We start from the raw sequence: 16,838 nt of genomic DNA, 5'->3' as shown, positions 1-16,838 counted from the left end.
CATATAAATTCAAATGAATATATTATTTTACATTTCCATATAATTTTTTAGCCTTTGATTAAAAATTCCTGCATATTTTTTCATCATTATAGTCTTAGCAAGAGTAACACAAGGAAATACTGTACTCAAGAGTGATTTTAAATCGTTTCCTTACATCACTGTTTCTTTTGCAGTCACAAACTGGACCAGCACACTGAAAGACAAAAATGCGATTATCACCTCACTTTTAAAAGTTGGATTTTAATTATATTATTACCATGTTATAATTAGAAATTCTGGAATAATTTATCCAGTAGAAAAATAAGATTAAACAGTCTAGTCTATAAGAAACAAAAGTTTTATCTTATTAGAAAATGTCAATCAATATATAAACTAGCATTGCATGTTATAACCTTGAAATACTTTTATTAAATATTGACTAATTTAAACAAAAAAAAGCTTTGAAAAAATAGGAATTCACAATTCTACTTCAGTGTAGTAGTACTGAGAATGTATTTGCCACTGTATAAGGACCTTATATTTTTTTCTATTGAATTTTGAAAACATTAAACATAGCATAAGAATTTTTAAAAAGTATCTCACCGGATCTCTGATTGAGGTTTTGGTGAAATTCTCTATCCAGGAATTTACATCAATTTTAATTCCAACAACTGAAAAATTAATTTGAATTAATTCAAAGGTATAATTAGATGTAATACAACTTTTACAATATGACAGTTAATTATTTTGATGGCAAGTATCAGACTATAGTTTATTACAGAAGTTTTAGTTTTGTGTTCTTCATTAAGAAATAATGCTAATAGCTCTTACACTATCACATAAATTGGAACTTATATTCACAAAACAGTGTATTCATTAGCCACTACCTGACCAATTAACTAATACAATAAGCTAAATAAAAAACAGTAGTGTCAGGAGAGCCTCATAAACTTGAGGTCATTCAAATTGTATATTTTAAGAGGTTTCCCTAACCCCACCAGTGCTTGCAGTAGGTGCTTAACAAATCTTTGCTGAAAGAGTGAACAGATGAATGGATGAGTAGGTGGGTTAGTAGGAGAGTAGGTGAATAAATGAATGGCTGAAAGAATAACTGATTTAGTAAGTAAATGAGCAATTGAGTGAATGAAGGAATAGGTGAATGAGTTAGTGAGTAAGTGATGGAGTGAATTCATGTAATAGATCCGCTGATAGGGTAAAGCTGCCCTCAGGAGCAGGAAGGCTCAAAATACTCTCCTTTAAAACTTCAAACACTGAATCATACAATCAGAAAAATTAATAGCTTTTACTTTATTGTATTCACTCACTCTAGCCCACTTCCAATCCTCATTGATGCTCACTTTTACTAGGTTTACTTGCCTATTTTTCCAAAAAGTCATTTTTCTATATATTTTATAGCAAGTTTTTAACTGAGCCCTACCTAATTCACTTTAACAGACACCTAGTAGAATATAGTATAAATATGCCATATTTATCTTTTCCCTCGGGGCTGGAAACTTAACTTTTTTGTACAAATATGTAACTCCTTGGCCATATAACTTTGTACGTATTTTAAAGTATTAAGAGAGACTTCTGGAGTGGAGTTGCTAATCCAACGTTAAAATTTTTGATTATTATACTAAATTGATTCCATAAATTTGTGTCAGAGTATAAACATACACACTGTTTTGAAAATTCCTCAAATCTATGTAGTATCAATTTGATTTTATCCCAACTTCAGAGGTAACTAGTTATATTTTATTTAATTTTTTTAAGTGTGCATGCCTTTGTTTGAGACCTTCTGATGACCTTCTTGATAAACATTGCCAGTTTATAATATAAATGCCAAGTAACATTTAATTTTGGTTGTGTTTTTGTATTTAATATTTATCCTTACCTGCAGGTTTAAGAAGTTTCCCTTGAATATATATTTCTACAGCTTTGCTTACCATAATGCCCGATTCATAGGCACCAGGTCCACTTTCTAAAAAAAATAAATAAAACACCTATCAAGATATATTGAATAATAATATTGATTTTCTGTCATTAGATACAGATGGATAGTATTTTGCTTAAAAATTCTAGCATCTATAAACTATAAAAATGTTTGTGCTCTCCTTCCTCTCTTCTTCCTTTATATACACTAGGCTAACTGGTATATCCATGAATTGGTTTGTATTAATTGATTCAGGGACATTAATTAGCTTGGTTGTATCTGCTTTCACAAAATAATGAATACATGCCAAATCTCTACTTCACAACATTTGTTAAAATATTAGGGAGTTCTGCTGAAGTGAAGTGGAAGGATTGATCCTGGATGCATAAAACTGACTTTGTCTTTTATAAGATATATGTCACTAGGCAAAACTTTGAAATTCTCTGAACTTGTTTCCCCATTTATGAAAATGAAGATAAATCCTACCTATGTGCAAAGATGTTCAGGGATTAAATTACAAGGTTTTTGGGAAATAACTCAATAAAATATTTTAAAAGATAAGCTATTATTAATTGTATAATTATAATACTGATAAAATGTAATTAGTCAATGGAATTACTCTATTTAATTCCTTAAATGTTTTTCAATGCATTTTCAGTTGTAATATGAGGGATTATCTACATGTGTTTCTATTTCTTATGCATGCCTAATAGATATGCTATCTCTAAATTACTGGAAGACCGTTTGCTGTGTATGCATTTTGCCTCTTCAACTAAATGATGCTTCTTTTCTGTTTTCCTAATGCCTTGCAAATACTCTATTTTTAATGATGACTATTCTGAGTAGTTAACATAAAATGTAGTGATTTGGGGGGAAAGCAGATAGTAGCAGTAATTTATTATTTAAAAAATTGAGAAAAGCTGAATTCCAAAGCAATACTTACTGTTAAAGTAGGGAGCAGTGAAAACATAGTTATCATTATCTAGGCTCCTTTTATAGAAGCTGTCCTCATATGTCTCTGGGTTTTCTTGCCAATTTTCTCCAGCCCTAAGGAGGAAATGGCTCATCATTTGTATTCTTTAATCTACCTGATAACCTACTTTATCCTATGTGGACTTGCTGAGCTTTACAGATACGCCTACATCTCAGGTATGTCTAAAGAAGTTAGTGGTAATTGATAGCATAACTGATACTCATTACTGAGCAATGCATCAGCATAGCACTAAATTAAGAATCAGAAAAAGCTAACTCCTAGTTTTACTCTGTTGTTTACTAGTCAGGTAATAGGACAAGTAAGTTAATAGGTCAATTAATGTTAGTAAGCATTGGTGCCTACTCAGCCTACTTCATGGACTGTTATGAAGATAATAGAGATAAGATGCATCAAAGAAGAGTGAAAGATAATAAAGTGCTACATAAATATTGATGATTGGTTATAATCATTGTGTTCATTTCACTGGTTTAGCTTGTATCTACAAAGAGAAAAATCTCTTTAAACGTCTCTTAAATTTTGTAATAAATATATTTGGCAAGCAATAACATCATTGAAGAATTTTATAATGTCATTTTTCAGAGAAATAAAATCTTTTAATAATGTAAATACTGTAAACAGTGGCTCCAATGTAATCTAACGGCAATCAGTTTATTTGAAGAATGGCTTCCTTACGCAGTAATGTATAAATCCTTGGCGCAGTCTTTTGTAATGTACTTGTTTTTACAGATGTTATTTGAACTTACTCTTTGGGATAAACTCTGGTAATCCCACCATCAGTCACAACAAATCGTGCTTTCACTCCCTTGCTGAAACAGAAGACAAAAGAAGGAAATGTTCTATTGAACATATTCTAAAAGACAAAGTTAGGTGTTGGTGATACAAAGAGAAGTAGTTCAGGAAGTAAAGGAAATATATCAATAGATGCACAACTGTGTTTTAATAATTTAAATATCTATGAAATTTGTACTTGAAGGATGTTTAAGGAAGACATCTCATAGGAAATAATGACTGAGGTGCATTTTGAACATGGAGTATGAATTGACAGCAATGACACAGGAAGCAGGAAGGTATCACTTGTAGAGAGGAATGTATACATAAGGGAAAGCTACCAGAGATGGCTGGTGTTTGCTATAGGAAAAAAACGTAAGACAAAAGGAGAGAAAAAGTAAGAAGTAAAGTTTCAAGTGCAAGTTTCTCAATGGTCAGCTAATGAATGATTTTGAATTCCATGTTAGAGAGCTTCACCTGTATCTTGAACTTAGAACTGCATTTTAGGAGTTAGATTCTGGCCAATATGAATTGTATGGAGAATTGACTAGAAGCTGCATGTGGAGGAATGGAGAACACTAAAGGCAGAAAAATCAGTTGCTGTGATTTCTTAGAAATGGGATCTTAGGGCCTTGATTATGAGGTAGAGAAGAAAACATTGCTAGGAGGAATATTTAGCATTTAGTGATTGAAAATGGGGTGGATAAGAGATTATAAATAAGAATCATACTCAGATTTTCTCGACTGGATGTATGGTAGTGCTATTAGAAATCCAAATAAACACTGACTAGAAATCCTACTTTAGCACAAACAGAAACACATAATCACGCCCATTTAATTTGGTTTATTCACCCTAAAGTGTATATGCATGAAAAGTTGAGTAATGGCAGACATTAGTACTGAAAAACATCCACAACTGAAAATGCAAGTTGTCAACAACTGTACAGTGATTTTCTTGAGAAATATTAAACATTATTAATGAAATGTAAATTTATGAGATTCATACCCAATTTCCACAGGAGAAACAAATTGAAATGCAGAATACATATTTTTATTAATAAGAACAAATACTTACATATTTTTCTGCTTACTCCAGTAATTTTGGACAAGTTCATTTGTAAAGCCTGCGTCAAGCAAGACTCTATTAATCAAATCTGCGTTACCTAACACAAAAAAAGGACATCATCAGTTACACTCACATTTCTAAAATTATGATCATAATGAAAAATATATTTTCTATTTCCAAAAGCAATTTAGAGTAGATATTTCTATGAATTTTAAAATATATTCCACATTCATTTTCTTTGCAATTTTTATATTGTTCACCTTGCCTCACATTTTTCAGGAAATCAATGGATTTAGTAGTAGAAAAATCAATTCTAAATGAACCAAATTATTTTGTAAATTTTATCAAAATATGAAATAAGCTACGTTAAGAAACAGGAAATAGTCTTTTGTGTTTTTGTTTATTTCTGTATGGTAGCATGGTGATTCCCAACCATCATGATTTTATGACAATTTAATGTATACACACACATAAAATTTTATATATGTATATAAAATGTATATATATAGAAACAGAACTACCTCTGAAATTATCAACTAAAAACATTCAACAAAAAGTTACTGTCTACTTTCACTTTCATTTGTTATAAGAAAAGCTATTTTCATTCTTTTCTATCACAAATATCAAAACATAGGATAATCTTGGATTAAATAAGACTATGAAAAATTCAGTGCCGCATATCGAGGAGCAAGGAATGGAAAGAGTATCACAGAGCAATACGATCCCAAGAATGTTTTTGAAATCTACTGGTATTGGTCAAAGAACCAATACCAAAGTAGATAATAGGTTGTCATTTCTAGAATAACTGAGGTGCATATTAGCCCAAGTTTAAAGATAATTGAGGAAACAGATGATAAGGATCAAAGGTCAATTATTACATATTCTTAAACAAAAACCTCTGCCTTCTTCCCATTCTCCTTGTTCCTCTAAACCCATTAAGCTCTGAAATACCCTAACAGGTACCCTCTGAAATTGCACATTTACAATAAAATTTGACTTTTTCAGATAAAGAATATATGTTCTTAACATCCTATTACTATACAAGGTGGTGGTGAGATAGGCTGGAAACATTTTTATTGCTTTTAATTATTTTAAGTTAATATATCTTACACCTGGGATTAAAGGATCAATTTAATCCCTATTTTGGAGTACATTTTAATTCATTCTAGACACTCTTTTTTACTATATTATTTTAGAAACTGAATCACTTAAAAAACAGTTCATTCAGAAAGTAAATGTTCTAATTGCCTCCAATCCCTTTAGGTAAAACAAAATAAATGGATACAGATATAAAAAAGAATGATTCCAATTTTCATGGTGTTCTGAAAACTTACATGTTAGGAAAAACATTTCTGATAAACTCATTTTTTGCAAGGAATATGACAGTGTTTCATAATTTTGGTATCCAATTAAAGGAACATTCAACAATCTTATTACAGTTCTCTCTTGGAAATGCCTAGTACTCATTAATAGGAAATAAACAATGACATAAAATAACATTTCAAAGGCACTGGCTCAGTCTCAGTGAGCTCGCACTGAGTAGAAAGGTTTGGAATCATCATGTTAAGACATGATCAATATAGACTCTGGCTCCCATGACAGTTTTCCAAAGTGGCTCACTGAAGCCACTAACTAATTTGTGCTAAAGTGAAGGAGCTAGGAAGTTATTTCTTCTCATATGCAACAAATCGAAGTTAAGAGGCAGCTTTAAGAAAGGCTTTGCCTTTTTGATAACTGATAAAGTGCTTTGACCCTTCCCGATAGAAAGATAAATAATTGGAAAACAAAAAGAAAGGAGGAGGAGAAGGAAAAGAAGGGAGGAGGAGAAGGAAAAGCAGGGAGGGAGGGAGAGATAACAAAGAGACTCCTCTTTGAGAGAGAACCAAAAAATGTCAATTATCTGTACTTATTCTTTTTTCAAATTTTATTTATGAAGATAAATTTTGCCAAGAATTTGGTTTTCCTCTTATTTCCCATTTGTAGGTATTTGTTCTGGCAGTGCTTTTATAATAAATATTTTTAGAAGAAAAAAAGATTTAGATTTTTTAATGATTTAAAAGCCAAGAATCCATAATTTTCTATTAAGCTTGGAGTATGAATGATGCAGATTTACCTGAAAGACAAATATAATGGTTAAAAACTAATTACTAATTTTCTGTTGTCTATTTTAATTTACCTCATAAATGAAAAATTACAGAAGCATAATCTTTTAAGACATAAAGTTAACTCGTGATCAAAATAGAATGTCAGGAAGGAAGAAAATCATTAAGTGATATATCTTTATACTTTGGTTTTTATTCTACCCATATTAAAACTCATTATATTATTTGAAGCATATAAATAAATTTATAAAAATGTATGTTTTCCTCTACCAGGCAAAATGCTATAAAAAATCTTCAAAAGATCATTCAAAATTAAATTTCCTAAATTTGAGAGGAGCTAACATGAGCGTGCCATATTGACGTTTAACCATTTGAAAGAATATATTACCTTGTTTTGAAAATTTGATTTAACTAAATAATGAAATAACATTTCTTTAGTTTGCAAAATTAAGGATCAAATTGTTACATTTTACTATTAAAAAGTTATAAAGTAAATAAACAACCAGAACAACATAAAGTAATATGATTATCATATCCTATGATATACTATAAACCAACAGAACCACACTCAAGCAATCATTTTGAATTAATGCATACTTACATGATGGGTTGTTTGGAGTTTTTCTATCAATAAACTCATTGAAATTTAAAAGAAATTCAGTGTTATTATCCGATATTTTCAGGTCATTGCAGTAATCTCTGAAAAAAAAAAACATTTTGAGATATTAGGTATTGAAATCAAAACCTTACAGGGTAATTAAAGGTAGTAAAAACACTATTTTTTTTTTTTTGTTAGCCATAAGACTTTGCAAACTGTTGAGCTTCTTGTTACTTCCATTTCCTCACTTCTGTAATGGACCAAATACTTTGCCAGTAAGTGGTGATTATAGGCAATATGAATTAAACATTTGGCCTTTGGACAGTAGATGTTCTATAAGTATTAGGTTTTGGTGTAGTTATACTATTATCATTGTATATCCTAGATTTAGGAGTCTCATATAGCAATTAAAACAGAAATCTTGGGGCATGGGGGGCAAGGGGAGGGAGAGCATTAGGACAAAAATCTAATGCATGCAGGACTTAAAACCTAGATGACAAGTTGATAGGTGCAGCAAACCACCATGGTACATGTATAACAATGTAACAAACCTGCACGTTCTGCACATGTATCCCCGAACTTAAAAAAAAAAAATTGCCTGGAGTTACATACATACACAAACACAATTGAGTGGATATAAAGCTAGTGAAATTTGAATAATATCAATGGACTGTGTTTATGTCACTTTCCTGGTTGTGATCCTGTGTTAAACTTATGCAAGATGTTGCCATTGGAGGAAACTGAGTAAAAGGTATATAGGTTCTCTCTGTATTATTTCTTGCAACTGCATGTGAATCTATGATTGTCTGAAAATAAAAATTTAGACAATAAAAAAACCCAGAAATCTTAAAGTTCATTACATGTTAACATATTTTATTAAAATATTACCATTATTTAAAAAAAGATTTTAAAAAGTGGCAATGTTTTACATATTTGCAAATTATCTTTAATTCCTGACAAGAGAAGACAAGTATGTCTCTGCGATCAATTGCAAGATTTTGTTTTGGTCTATAGAGAAAATTTGTCCTCACAGAGATGAGAGGCTTTTCTTCAGATATTGAAGCTGTTCTGTTTTTTTTATTTGTTTTATTTGTAATTTATTGATGGGTAGTTGTAACATGGAACCTGAAACAATATTAATAGTTTCTTTGTCTTCTGTTACATTAAAATTCCATATTCTTTCTTACACTTTAAATGAATCTTTTAAGCATCCATGATTTTGTAAAATGATAAACTGGTTATTTAGAAAATGAGTTGTGCACAATTTCCAAATAATGACACATTACACTATACTGAAAATTTACACTCATTATTATCTTCAACTAAGTATATAAGTATTGGGAAGGAATCATGTACACAGTAGTGTATACAACTTTCCCAAAATTCTAATTTTTGTTAGAAAGCCCAGTTTCTGTCATTGGCAGCAAATACTCTTAGTTGTTTTCTTCAAAGTCAAAAGCTCATCTGATTTATTTTTGAGAAAATATCTGATGAGCATCCAAGTCTGAATAACCATAGTTCTGTAATTTGTTCTTTCAAGTAATGTTACATTAAAAAAATGCAGAAAGCACCTTGTTCACTTCCTAACACAATCATACAAGTCCTTTATTTTTTTTAGACATCCAAGTTACTCTGGGATGCAGTAGCACTTCTAGTTTTATCACATATAATACTCAAAGACATGCACTCAGGGGAAAACTTCAATAAAATTTATAATTCTGAAATCAGGTGGTGTGATGCCTCTAGCTTTGTTCTTTTTGCTTAGGATTGTCTTGGCTATATGGGCTCTGTTTTGGTTCCATATGAAATCTAGTTTTTTCTAATTCTGTGAAGAAAGTCAAAGGTAGCTTGATGGGGATGGCATTGAATCTATAAATTACTTTGGGCAGTATGGCCATTTTCACGATATTGATCTTCCTATCCGTGAGCATGGAATGTTTTTCCATTTGTTTTTGTCTTCTCTTATTTCTTTGAGCAGTGGTTTGTAGTTCCCCCTGAAGACGTCCTTCACACACATCCCTTTTAAGTTGTATTCCTGGGTATTTTATTCTCTTTGTAGCAATTGTGAATGGGAGTTCACTCATGATTTGAGGGAGTTCACTCTCTGTTTGTCGATTATTGGTGTATGGGAATGCTTGTGGCTGGGCGCAGTGGCTTGCGCCTATAATCCCAGCACTTTGAGAGGCAGAGGCAGGCAGATCACGAGGTCAAGAGTTCGAGGCCAGCCTGGCCAAGATAGTGAAATCTTGTCTCTACTAAAAATACAAAAAATTAGCCAGGCATGGTGGTGGGCACCTGTAATCCCAGCTACTCGGGAGGCTAAGGCAGGTGAATCACTTGAACTCCAAAGGTGGAGGTTGCAGTGAGCCGAGATCATGCCATTGCACTCCAGCCTGAGAAACAAAAGTGAGACTCCATCTCAAAAAAAAAAAAGGAATGCTTGTGATTTTTGCAGATTGATTTTGTATCCTGAGACTTTGCTGAAGTTGCTTATCGGCTTAAGGAGATTTGGGGAAGAGACAATGGGGTTTTCTAAATATACAATCATGTCATCTGCAAACAGAGATAATTTGACTTCCTCTCTTCCTATTTGAATACCCTTTCTTTCTTTCTCTTAACTGATTGCCCTGGCCAGAACTTCCAATACTATGTTGAATCGGAGTGGTGACAGAGTACATCCTTGTCTTGTGCCTTTTTCAAAGGGAATGCTTCCAGCTTTTGCCCAGTCAGTATGATATTGGCTGTGGGTTTGTCACAAATAGCTCTTATTATTTTGAGATATGTTCCATCAATACCTAGTTTATTATGAGTTTTTAGCATGAAGGGGTGTTGAATTTCTTTGAAGGCCTTTTCTGCATCAATTGAGGTAATCATGTGGTTTTTGTCATTGGTTCTGTTTGTCTGATGGATTACAAGGCTACAGTAACCAAAACAGCATGGCACTGGTACAAAAACATATAAACCACTGGAACAGAACAGAGGTCTCAGAAATAACACCACACATCTACAACCATCTGATCTTTGACAAACCTGACAAAAACAAGCAATAGGGAAAAGATTCCCTATTTAATAAATGGTATTGGGAAAACTGGCTAGCCACATGCAGAAAACAGAAGCTGGACCCCTTCCCTACACCTTATACAAAAATTAACTCAAGTGGATTAAAGACTTAAATGTTAAGACCTAAAACCATAAAAACCCTAGAAGAAAACCCAGGCAATACCATTCAGGGCATAGGCATGGGCAAAGACTTCATAACTGAAACACCAAAAGCAATGGCAACAAAAGCCAGAATTGACAAATGGGATCTAATTAAACTAAAGAGTTTCCACACAGCAAAAAAAACCATCATCAGAGCGAACAGGCAACCTACAGAATGGGAGAAAATTTTTGCAATCTATCCATCTGACAAAAGGCTAATATCCAGAATCTACAAAGAACTCAAACATCCAAGAAAAAAACAACCCCATCAAAAAGTGGGTGAAGGATATGAACAGACAGTTCTCAGAATAAGACATTTATGCGGCCCATAAACATATGAAAAAAAGCTCATCATCACTGGTCATTAGAGAAATGCAAATCAAAACCACAATGAGATACCATCTCATGCCAGTTAGAATGGCAATCATTGAAAAGTCAGGAAACAACAGATGCTGGAGAGGATGTGGTGGAACAGGAATGCTTTTACACTGTTGGTGGGAGTGTAAATTTGTTCAACCATTGTGGAAGACAGTGTGGCAATTCCTCAAGGATCTAGAACCAGAAATACCATTTGGCCCAGCAATCCCATTACTAGGTATATACCCAAAGGATTCTAAATCATTCTATAAAGACACATGCACATGTATGTTTATTGCATCATGGTTCAGAATAGCAAAGACTTGGAACCAACCCAAATGTCGATCAATGATATAGACTGGATAAAGAAAATATGACACAAATGCACCATGGAATACTATGCAGCCATAATAAGTTCATGTCCTTTGCAGGGACATGGATGAAGCTGGAAGCCATCATTCTCAGCAAACTAACACAGGAACAGAAAAACAAACACTGTATGTTCTCACTCATAAGTGGGAGTCAAACAATGAGAACACATGGACACCAGGGAGGGGAACATCACACACTGGGGCCTGTTCGGGAGCAAGGGGAGGGAGAGCATCAGGACAAATTTCTAATGTATGTGGGGCTTAAAACCTAGATGATCTGTTGACAGGTGCAGAAACCACTATGGTACATGTATACCTATGTAACAAACCTGCACGTTGTGCACATGTATCCCAGAACTTAAAGTAAAATTTTTAAAAAAGTGTATATATATATATATATATATATACACACACTGTTCAAAACAGCACATATATACATATATATACACATATACATATTTATAATCAAGCACATAAAAGGCTTAACATACGTTAATTGAAGTGGACATTCATTGGCCTGTCCCACAAGCCAAATACTCTCCTTCTCAAGTACTTTCTCCTCCCCTAAACACGTAAGTAAATTCCAGTCTTCTAGTCAGCTGTATTGATATCATTCAGCTATAAAAAAGTACTGACACGGCCGGGCGCAGTGGCTCACGCTTGTAATCCCAGCACTTTGGGAGGCCGAGGCGGGTGGATCATGAGGTCAGGAGATCGAGACCACGGTGAAACCCCGTCTCTACTAAAAATACAAAAAATTAGCCGGGCGTGGTGGCGGGCGCCTGTAGTCCCAGCTACTCGGAGAGGCTGAGGCAGGAGAATGGCGTGAACCCGGGAGGCGGAGCTTGCAGTGAGCCGAGATTGCGCCACTGCACTCCAGCCTGGGCGACAGAGCGAGACTCTGTCTCAAAAAAAAATAAATAAATAAATAAAAATAAATAAATAAAAAAGTACTGACACGTGCTACAACATGGATGAACCCTGAAAACATCATGCTACGTGAGATAAGGCAGATGCAAATGGTCATGTATTGTATTGTTCCATTTATACGACGTGTCTAGAACAAGCACATAACCATGAGAGACAGAAAATAGATTAGTGGTTGTTTGGGTCTGGGGAGGGTTGGGGGAAGGATGGGTAGGTAACAGTTAAGGTTACAGAGTTTCTCTTTATGATGATGAAAATGTTGTAAAATCAACTCTAGTGATAGTTGTACATATATGTAAATATATTTTAAAACTTTGAATTATAAAAAAATGTGAAATGTGACACTGACTACAGAAATGGTTCATACACTAGTACCTGCTGGATTAAACAAAATCCATTGCCTATGAATCAGGAATTAGAATTGAGAGATATATCTATCCTTTCTCTATGTATCTGGATTCTACCCTAGTTTCCACCTTGTCTTATAGTGAAGCTGACAAAGCCAACATGCATAATCTGCTACTTAATAACTGGGAGAGACAAGGGAAGAACCTGTAGAGAACAACACAGACCTGAGATGGAGAGTCTTGCCAACATAGCAGGCCTAATTTCAGTCTCTTCCTAATTTTTTTGCTATGTTAATATTCTGCAGGACCCTGGTTTTTTTTTTTTTTTTTTCCTAGCTAATGTTCTCTGTGGGGAAAAGAAAGAGAGATCAGATTGTTACTGTGTCTGTGTAGAAAGAAGTAGACATAAGAGACTCCATTTTATTCTGTACTAAGAAAAATTCTACTGCCTTGAGATGCTGTTAATCTGTAACCCTACCCTCAACCCTGTGATCCCTAAGATGTGCTGTGTCATCTCAGGGTTAAATGGATTAAGGGCTGTGCAGGGTGTGCTTTGTTAAACAAATGCTTGAAGGCAGCATGCTTGTTAAGAGTTATCACCACTCCCTAATCTCAAACCACTCCCTAATCTCAAGTACCCAGAGACACAAAACACTGCAGAAGGCCGCAGGGACCTCTGCCTAGGAAAGCCAGGTATTGTCCAAGGTTTCTCCCCATGTGATAGTCTGAAATACGGCCTCGTGGGAAGGGAAAGACCTGATCGTCCCCCAGCCGGACACCCGTAAAGGGTCTATGCTGAGGAGGATTAGTAAAAGAGGAAGGAAGGCCTCTTTGCAGTTGAGATAAGAGGAAGGCTTCTGTCTCCTGCTCCTCCCTGGGCAATGGAATGTCTTGGTGTAAAGCCGATTGAATTCCATCTACTGAGATAGGGGAAAACTGGAGGTGGGACATGCTGGCAGCAATACTGCTCCTTAAGGCATTGAGATGTTTACGTATATGCACATCAAAAGCACAGGACTTTTTTCTTTACCTTGTTTATGATGCAGAGACATTTGTTCACGTGTTTACCTTCTGACCTTCTCTCCACTATTATCCTATTATCCTGCCACACCAGATAAAGATCAATAAATACTAAGGGAACTCAGAGGCCGGTGCTGGTGTGGATCCTCCATATGCTGAATGCTGGTCCCCTGGGCCCCTTTTTCTTTCTCTATACTTTGTCTCTGTGTCTCTTTCTTTTCCAAGTCTCTCGTTCCACCTAACGAGAAACACACACAGGCGTGGAGGGGCAACCCACCCCCTTCAGTTCTCCTTAATACTGAGAAAATTCTTCCTAGTTAAAGTGAGTTAAAGTTGCTCCCAGTAATTTAAAGTAACTTGAAATTAATCAAAGTGACTTGTGTCCAAGATCTACTAATAAGATTGCAGGTATTATTAGTGATACAATTTTTAAGAATATTCTTTAGATATTTACAGATTCTCCAGTCACCAAGTATTTATTCAGCACCTATGTGCCAGCAATGGATTCGATGTTGGGTATTGAATGTTAAGTCAAATAGACACAGTCATGGTCTGTTGAGGAAAGTAAATAAAATGTGGCCAGTGCTCCCCAAGAGAAATAGAGAATTCTATGAAGCAGTCAGGAAGGATGCATATACCAGTGAAGAAAGGAAAGAAATCCCCACATCGAGGAACTTTTAAGTCGGGATTTTGGAGGGAGCGGGATGCATATGTATGTGTATGTAGTCCAAAAGGGAAAAGAGAATTAATGGAACAAAGAAGGTAAAACCAAAATCAAGCAAAAAATAAAAAAAGAAAAAAGAAAAAAAGAAAAAAAAAAGAAACAGTGCATTTAGGAACTGGAAGAAGTTAGTATGGCTGAAATTTAGAGTAGGGGTAGGGAAACTTTCCCTGACAGGGCCACGTAGCAAGTGATTTAGGCTTCTGTGGCCCATAAAGTCTGACACAACTACTCAACCCTGTCTTTGTAGACAAAGCAGCCAAAGACATTCCAGAAACAAATAAACATCGCTGTGCTCCAACAAAAATTTATGTTTAAAATTGATAGCTGATCTACAGGATGTGGTTTGATGGTCCCTAGTTTAGAGTGTGGGGGACCACACTGGTACACCAGGACTTGGTGGAAGAGCATTTGAAAGCTATAATATAAAGCACAGATAATCATAAAGACAATATAGAATCACTGGCTTGTATTTAGCAGATGAGAAATATGATTTTTTTTTTCACATTTTAGAAACTCTCTCTGGTTACAGAACAGACATAGCATTAAGAAATACTGGGTAAATATGAAAGTAGGGAGATCAAGTAAGAGGCAAATGTAGTAGTTTAGGTGAAAGAAGGCAGTGGCCTGAATTAGGGCAGAGGCGGCTGAGATTGACAGATACGCTTGATACTCATAAGACAGAATTGGCAAGACTGGTGATTGATTAGAAGTGAGATACAAGAGAAAGGAAGCAGGGAAGGACAACTAACAGGTTTCAAGATTGCTCGTTTGGGAGGATGGCATTTTCTCCTCTGAGGCAACATAGGTAGAACTTTCCAAAGGAAACAATTATTTATAAGATGCTAAATCTGAAGCACATTGAAGAGATATTCTTGTCTGGTTTCCATAAGATGTGTCTCATATTGAAATATGTAAAGTCTGGAAATAGATACAATATAGGATTAAATAATATAATGTAATATCAATGAAACACATATGTCTTTGTCTCTAGATATTTATGGCCATCATATAGATTTGGGAGTTATGAACCTAACCTGTAGGCAGGGAACACATGGGTGGCTTGTGGTCTGAATGCAGTCTCAGATAAAAAGGCAGCCTAGGCTAGCATCCTTTGTAGCCTTCTCATATGAGTGATCAGCAGAAGAAATGAAACTCATGAAAGAGACAGTGAATATGCAGCCAGAGGGGGAGTAAGAAAATCAGAATAGTGTGTCATCAAGCAAGAGAAAGCACACTGTCAAAGGACAGCGTGATCAACAGTGTCACACACTAAAGGAAATTCAAGCAACAGAAGCTTCTCAAGAATATGGGCACTCAGAAAGCCAAGAATATGCTTTCTCAACAGAGATTTCTCAAAAAACCCATATTCCCTATGTTAAAGTAGAAACAATTCAGAAATATCCTTTTGCAGGAATTAAAGGGTAACTCAGAACAATTTATATGCATCTTTGGGTTTTTGGAATAATTTAAGAGAAGTGAAAAATTAACAATCCAAGCTTCTATGTAAATTGTTCCCAATAATTTGGCCCAGATTAATAGGAATTATATTTGAATTTTATATGTGTCTGTCATGGAGTGGGAGTCAAAAACTGAGGAAAGAAAGAAGAATAAAGAACACCCTTGGGGCGGGGCGCAGTGGCTCACGCTTGTAATCCCAGCACTTTGGGAGGCTGAGGCGGGCGGATCACGAGGTCAGGAGATCGAGACCACGGTGAAACCCCGTCTCTACTAAAAATACAAAAAAAATTAGCCGGGCGTGGTGGCGGGCGCCTGTATTCCCAGCTACTCGGAGAGGCTGAGGCAGGAGAATGGCGTGAACCCGGGAGGCGGAGCTTGCAGTGAGCCGAGATCGCGCCACTGCACTCCAGCCTGGGCGACAGAGCGAGACTCCATCTCAAAAAAAAAAAAAAGAACACCCTTGGATTATTGAATAGTTCCAAATAATTACAAGAAAACTGAGACGGGGAAAAAGATGTACATGTGTGATAAAGAAGGGAGATTATATGAGAGATAAATAAAATTGGGTAGGAGGAAATGAGGTGCATCTAAAAAACTATGTAAAGCAATGCCACTGTAAACATGTTCTTCCGGAAAGTTGAATTAGACCATTAAAAAAATCCATTATTATGTTCATTCTACCCCTACGTGTACAGATACACATAAATATTGGTACATATATGTGTATTTATGTGTACATATGTGTGTATATATATATGTATATGTATTCACAGGTACAAATACACAATTTTCTATTATTGTTGGATGCACTGTTTGTTCTACAAGAGCAAAGCCTATGTCCATCTTATTCCCATTGTGTCCCAGAGTCTACATTGCTTAGCACATAGTAATTGCTTTTTTTGTTTTATTTTGTTTTGTTTTGAGATGGAGTCTCACTCTGTCACGAGGCAAGAGTGCAGTGGCACGATCTTGGCTCACTGCAACCTCTGCCTC

The 16,838-nt window shown here is 35.0% G+C and overlaps 1 protein-coding gene across 10 annotated transcripts in view; it reads right to left on the bottom strand.

Annotated features, from left to right (window-relative positions):
- The window catches only part of CACNA2D1 (calcium voltage-gated channel auxiliary subunit alpha2delta 1), a 518,973-nt gene that overhangs the window by 38,649 nt on the left and 463,486 nt on the right, over nt 1–16,838 (bottom strand). For all 10 annotated transcript variants that reach the window (XM_055283394.1, XM_055283393.2, XM_055283395.1 and 7 more), the window contains 7 exons: nt 7,444–7,541; nt 4,750–4,837; nt 3,650–3,712; nt 2,856–2,959; nt 1,874–1,960; nt 583–650; nt 155–193 (listed from right to left, as the gene is read on the bottom strand). In XM_055283394.1, coding sequence (XP_055139369.1) covers nt 155–193; nt 583–650; nt 1,874–1,960; nt 2,856–2,959; nt 3,650–3,712; nt 4,750–4,837; nt 7,444–7,541 — 547 coding nt within the window. The remainder of the gene's footprint in view (nt 1–154; nt 194–582; nt 651–1,873; nt 1,961–2,855; nt 2,960–3,649; nt 3,713–4,749; nt 4,838–7,443; nt 7,542–16,838) is intronic.

This window comes from Symphalangus syndactylus, chromosome 6 (genome assembly GCF_028878055.3).
Source record: "Symphalangus syndactylus isolate Jambi chromosome 6, NHGRI_mSymSyn1-v2.1_pri, whole genome shotgun sequence".
Classification (NCBI taxonomy): Eukaryota; Metazoa; Chordata; class Mammalia; order Primates; family Hylobatidae; genus Symphalangus; species Symphalangus syndactylus.
Note: the sequence above shows the minus strand (reverse complement) of the source record. Positions and strands in the feature narration are given on the sequence as shown.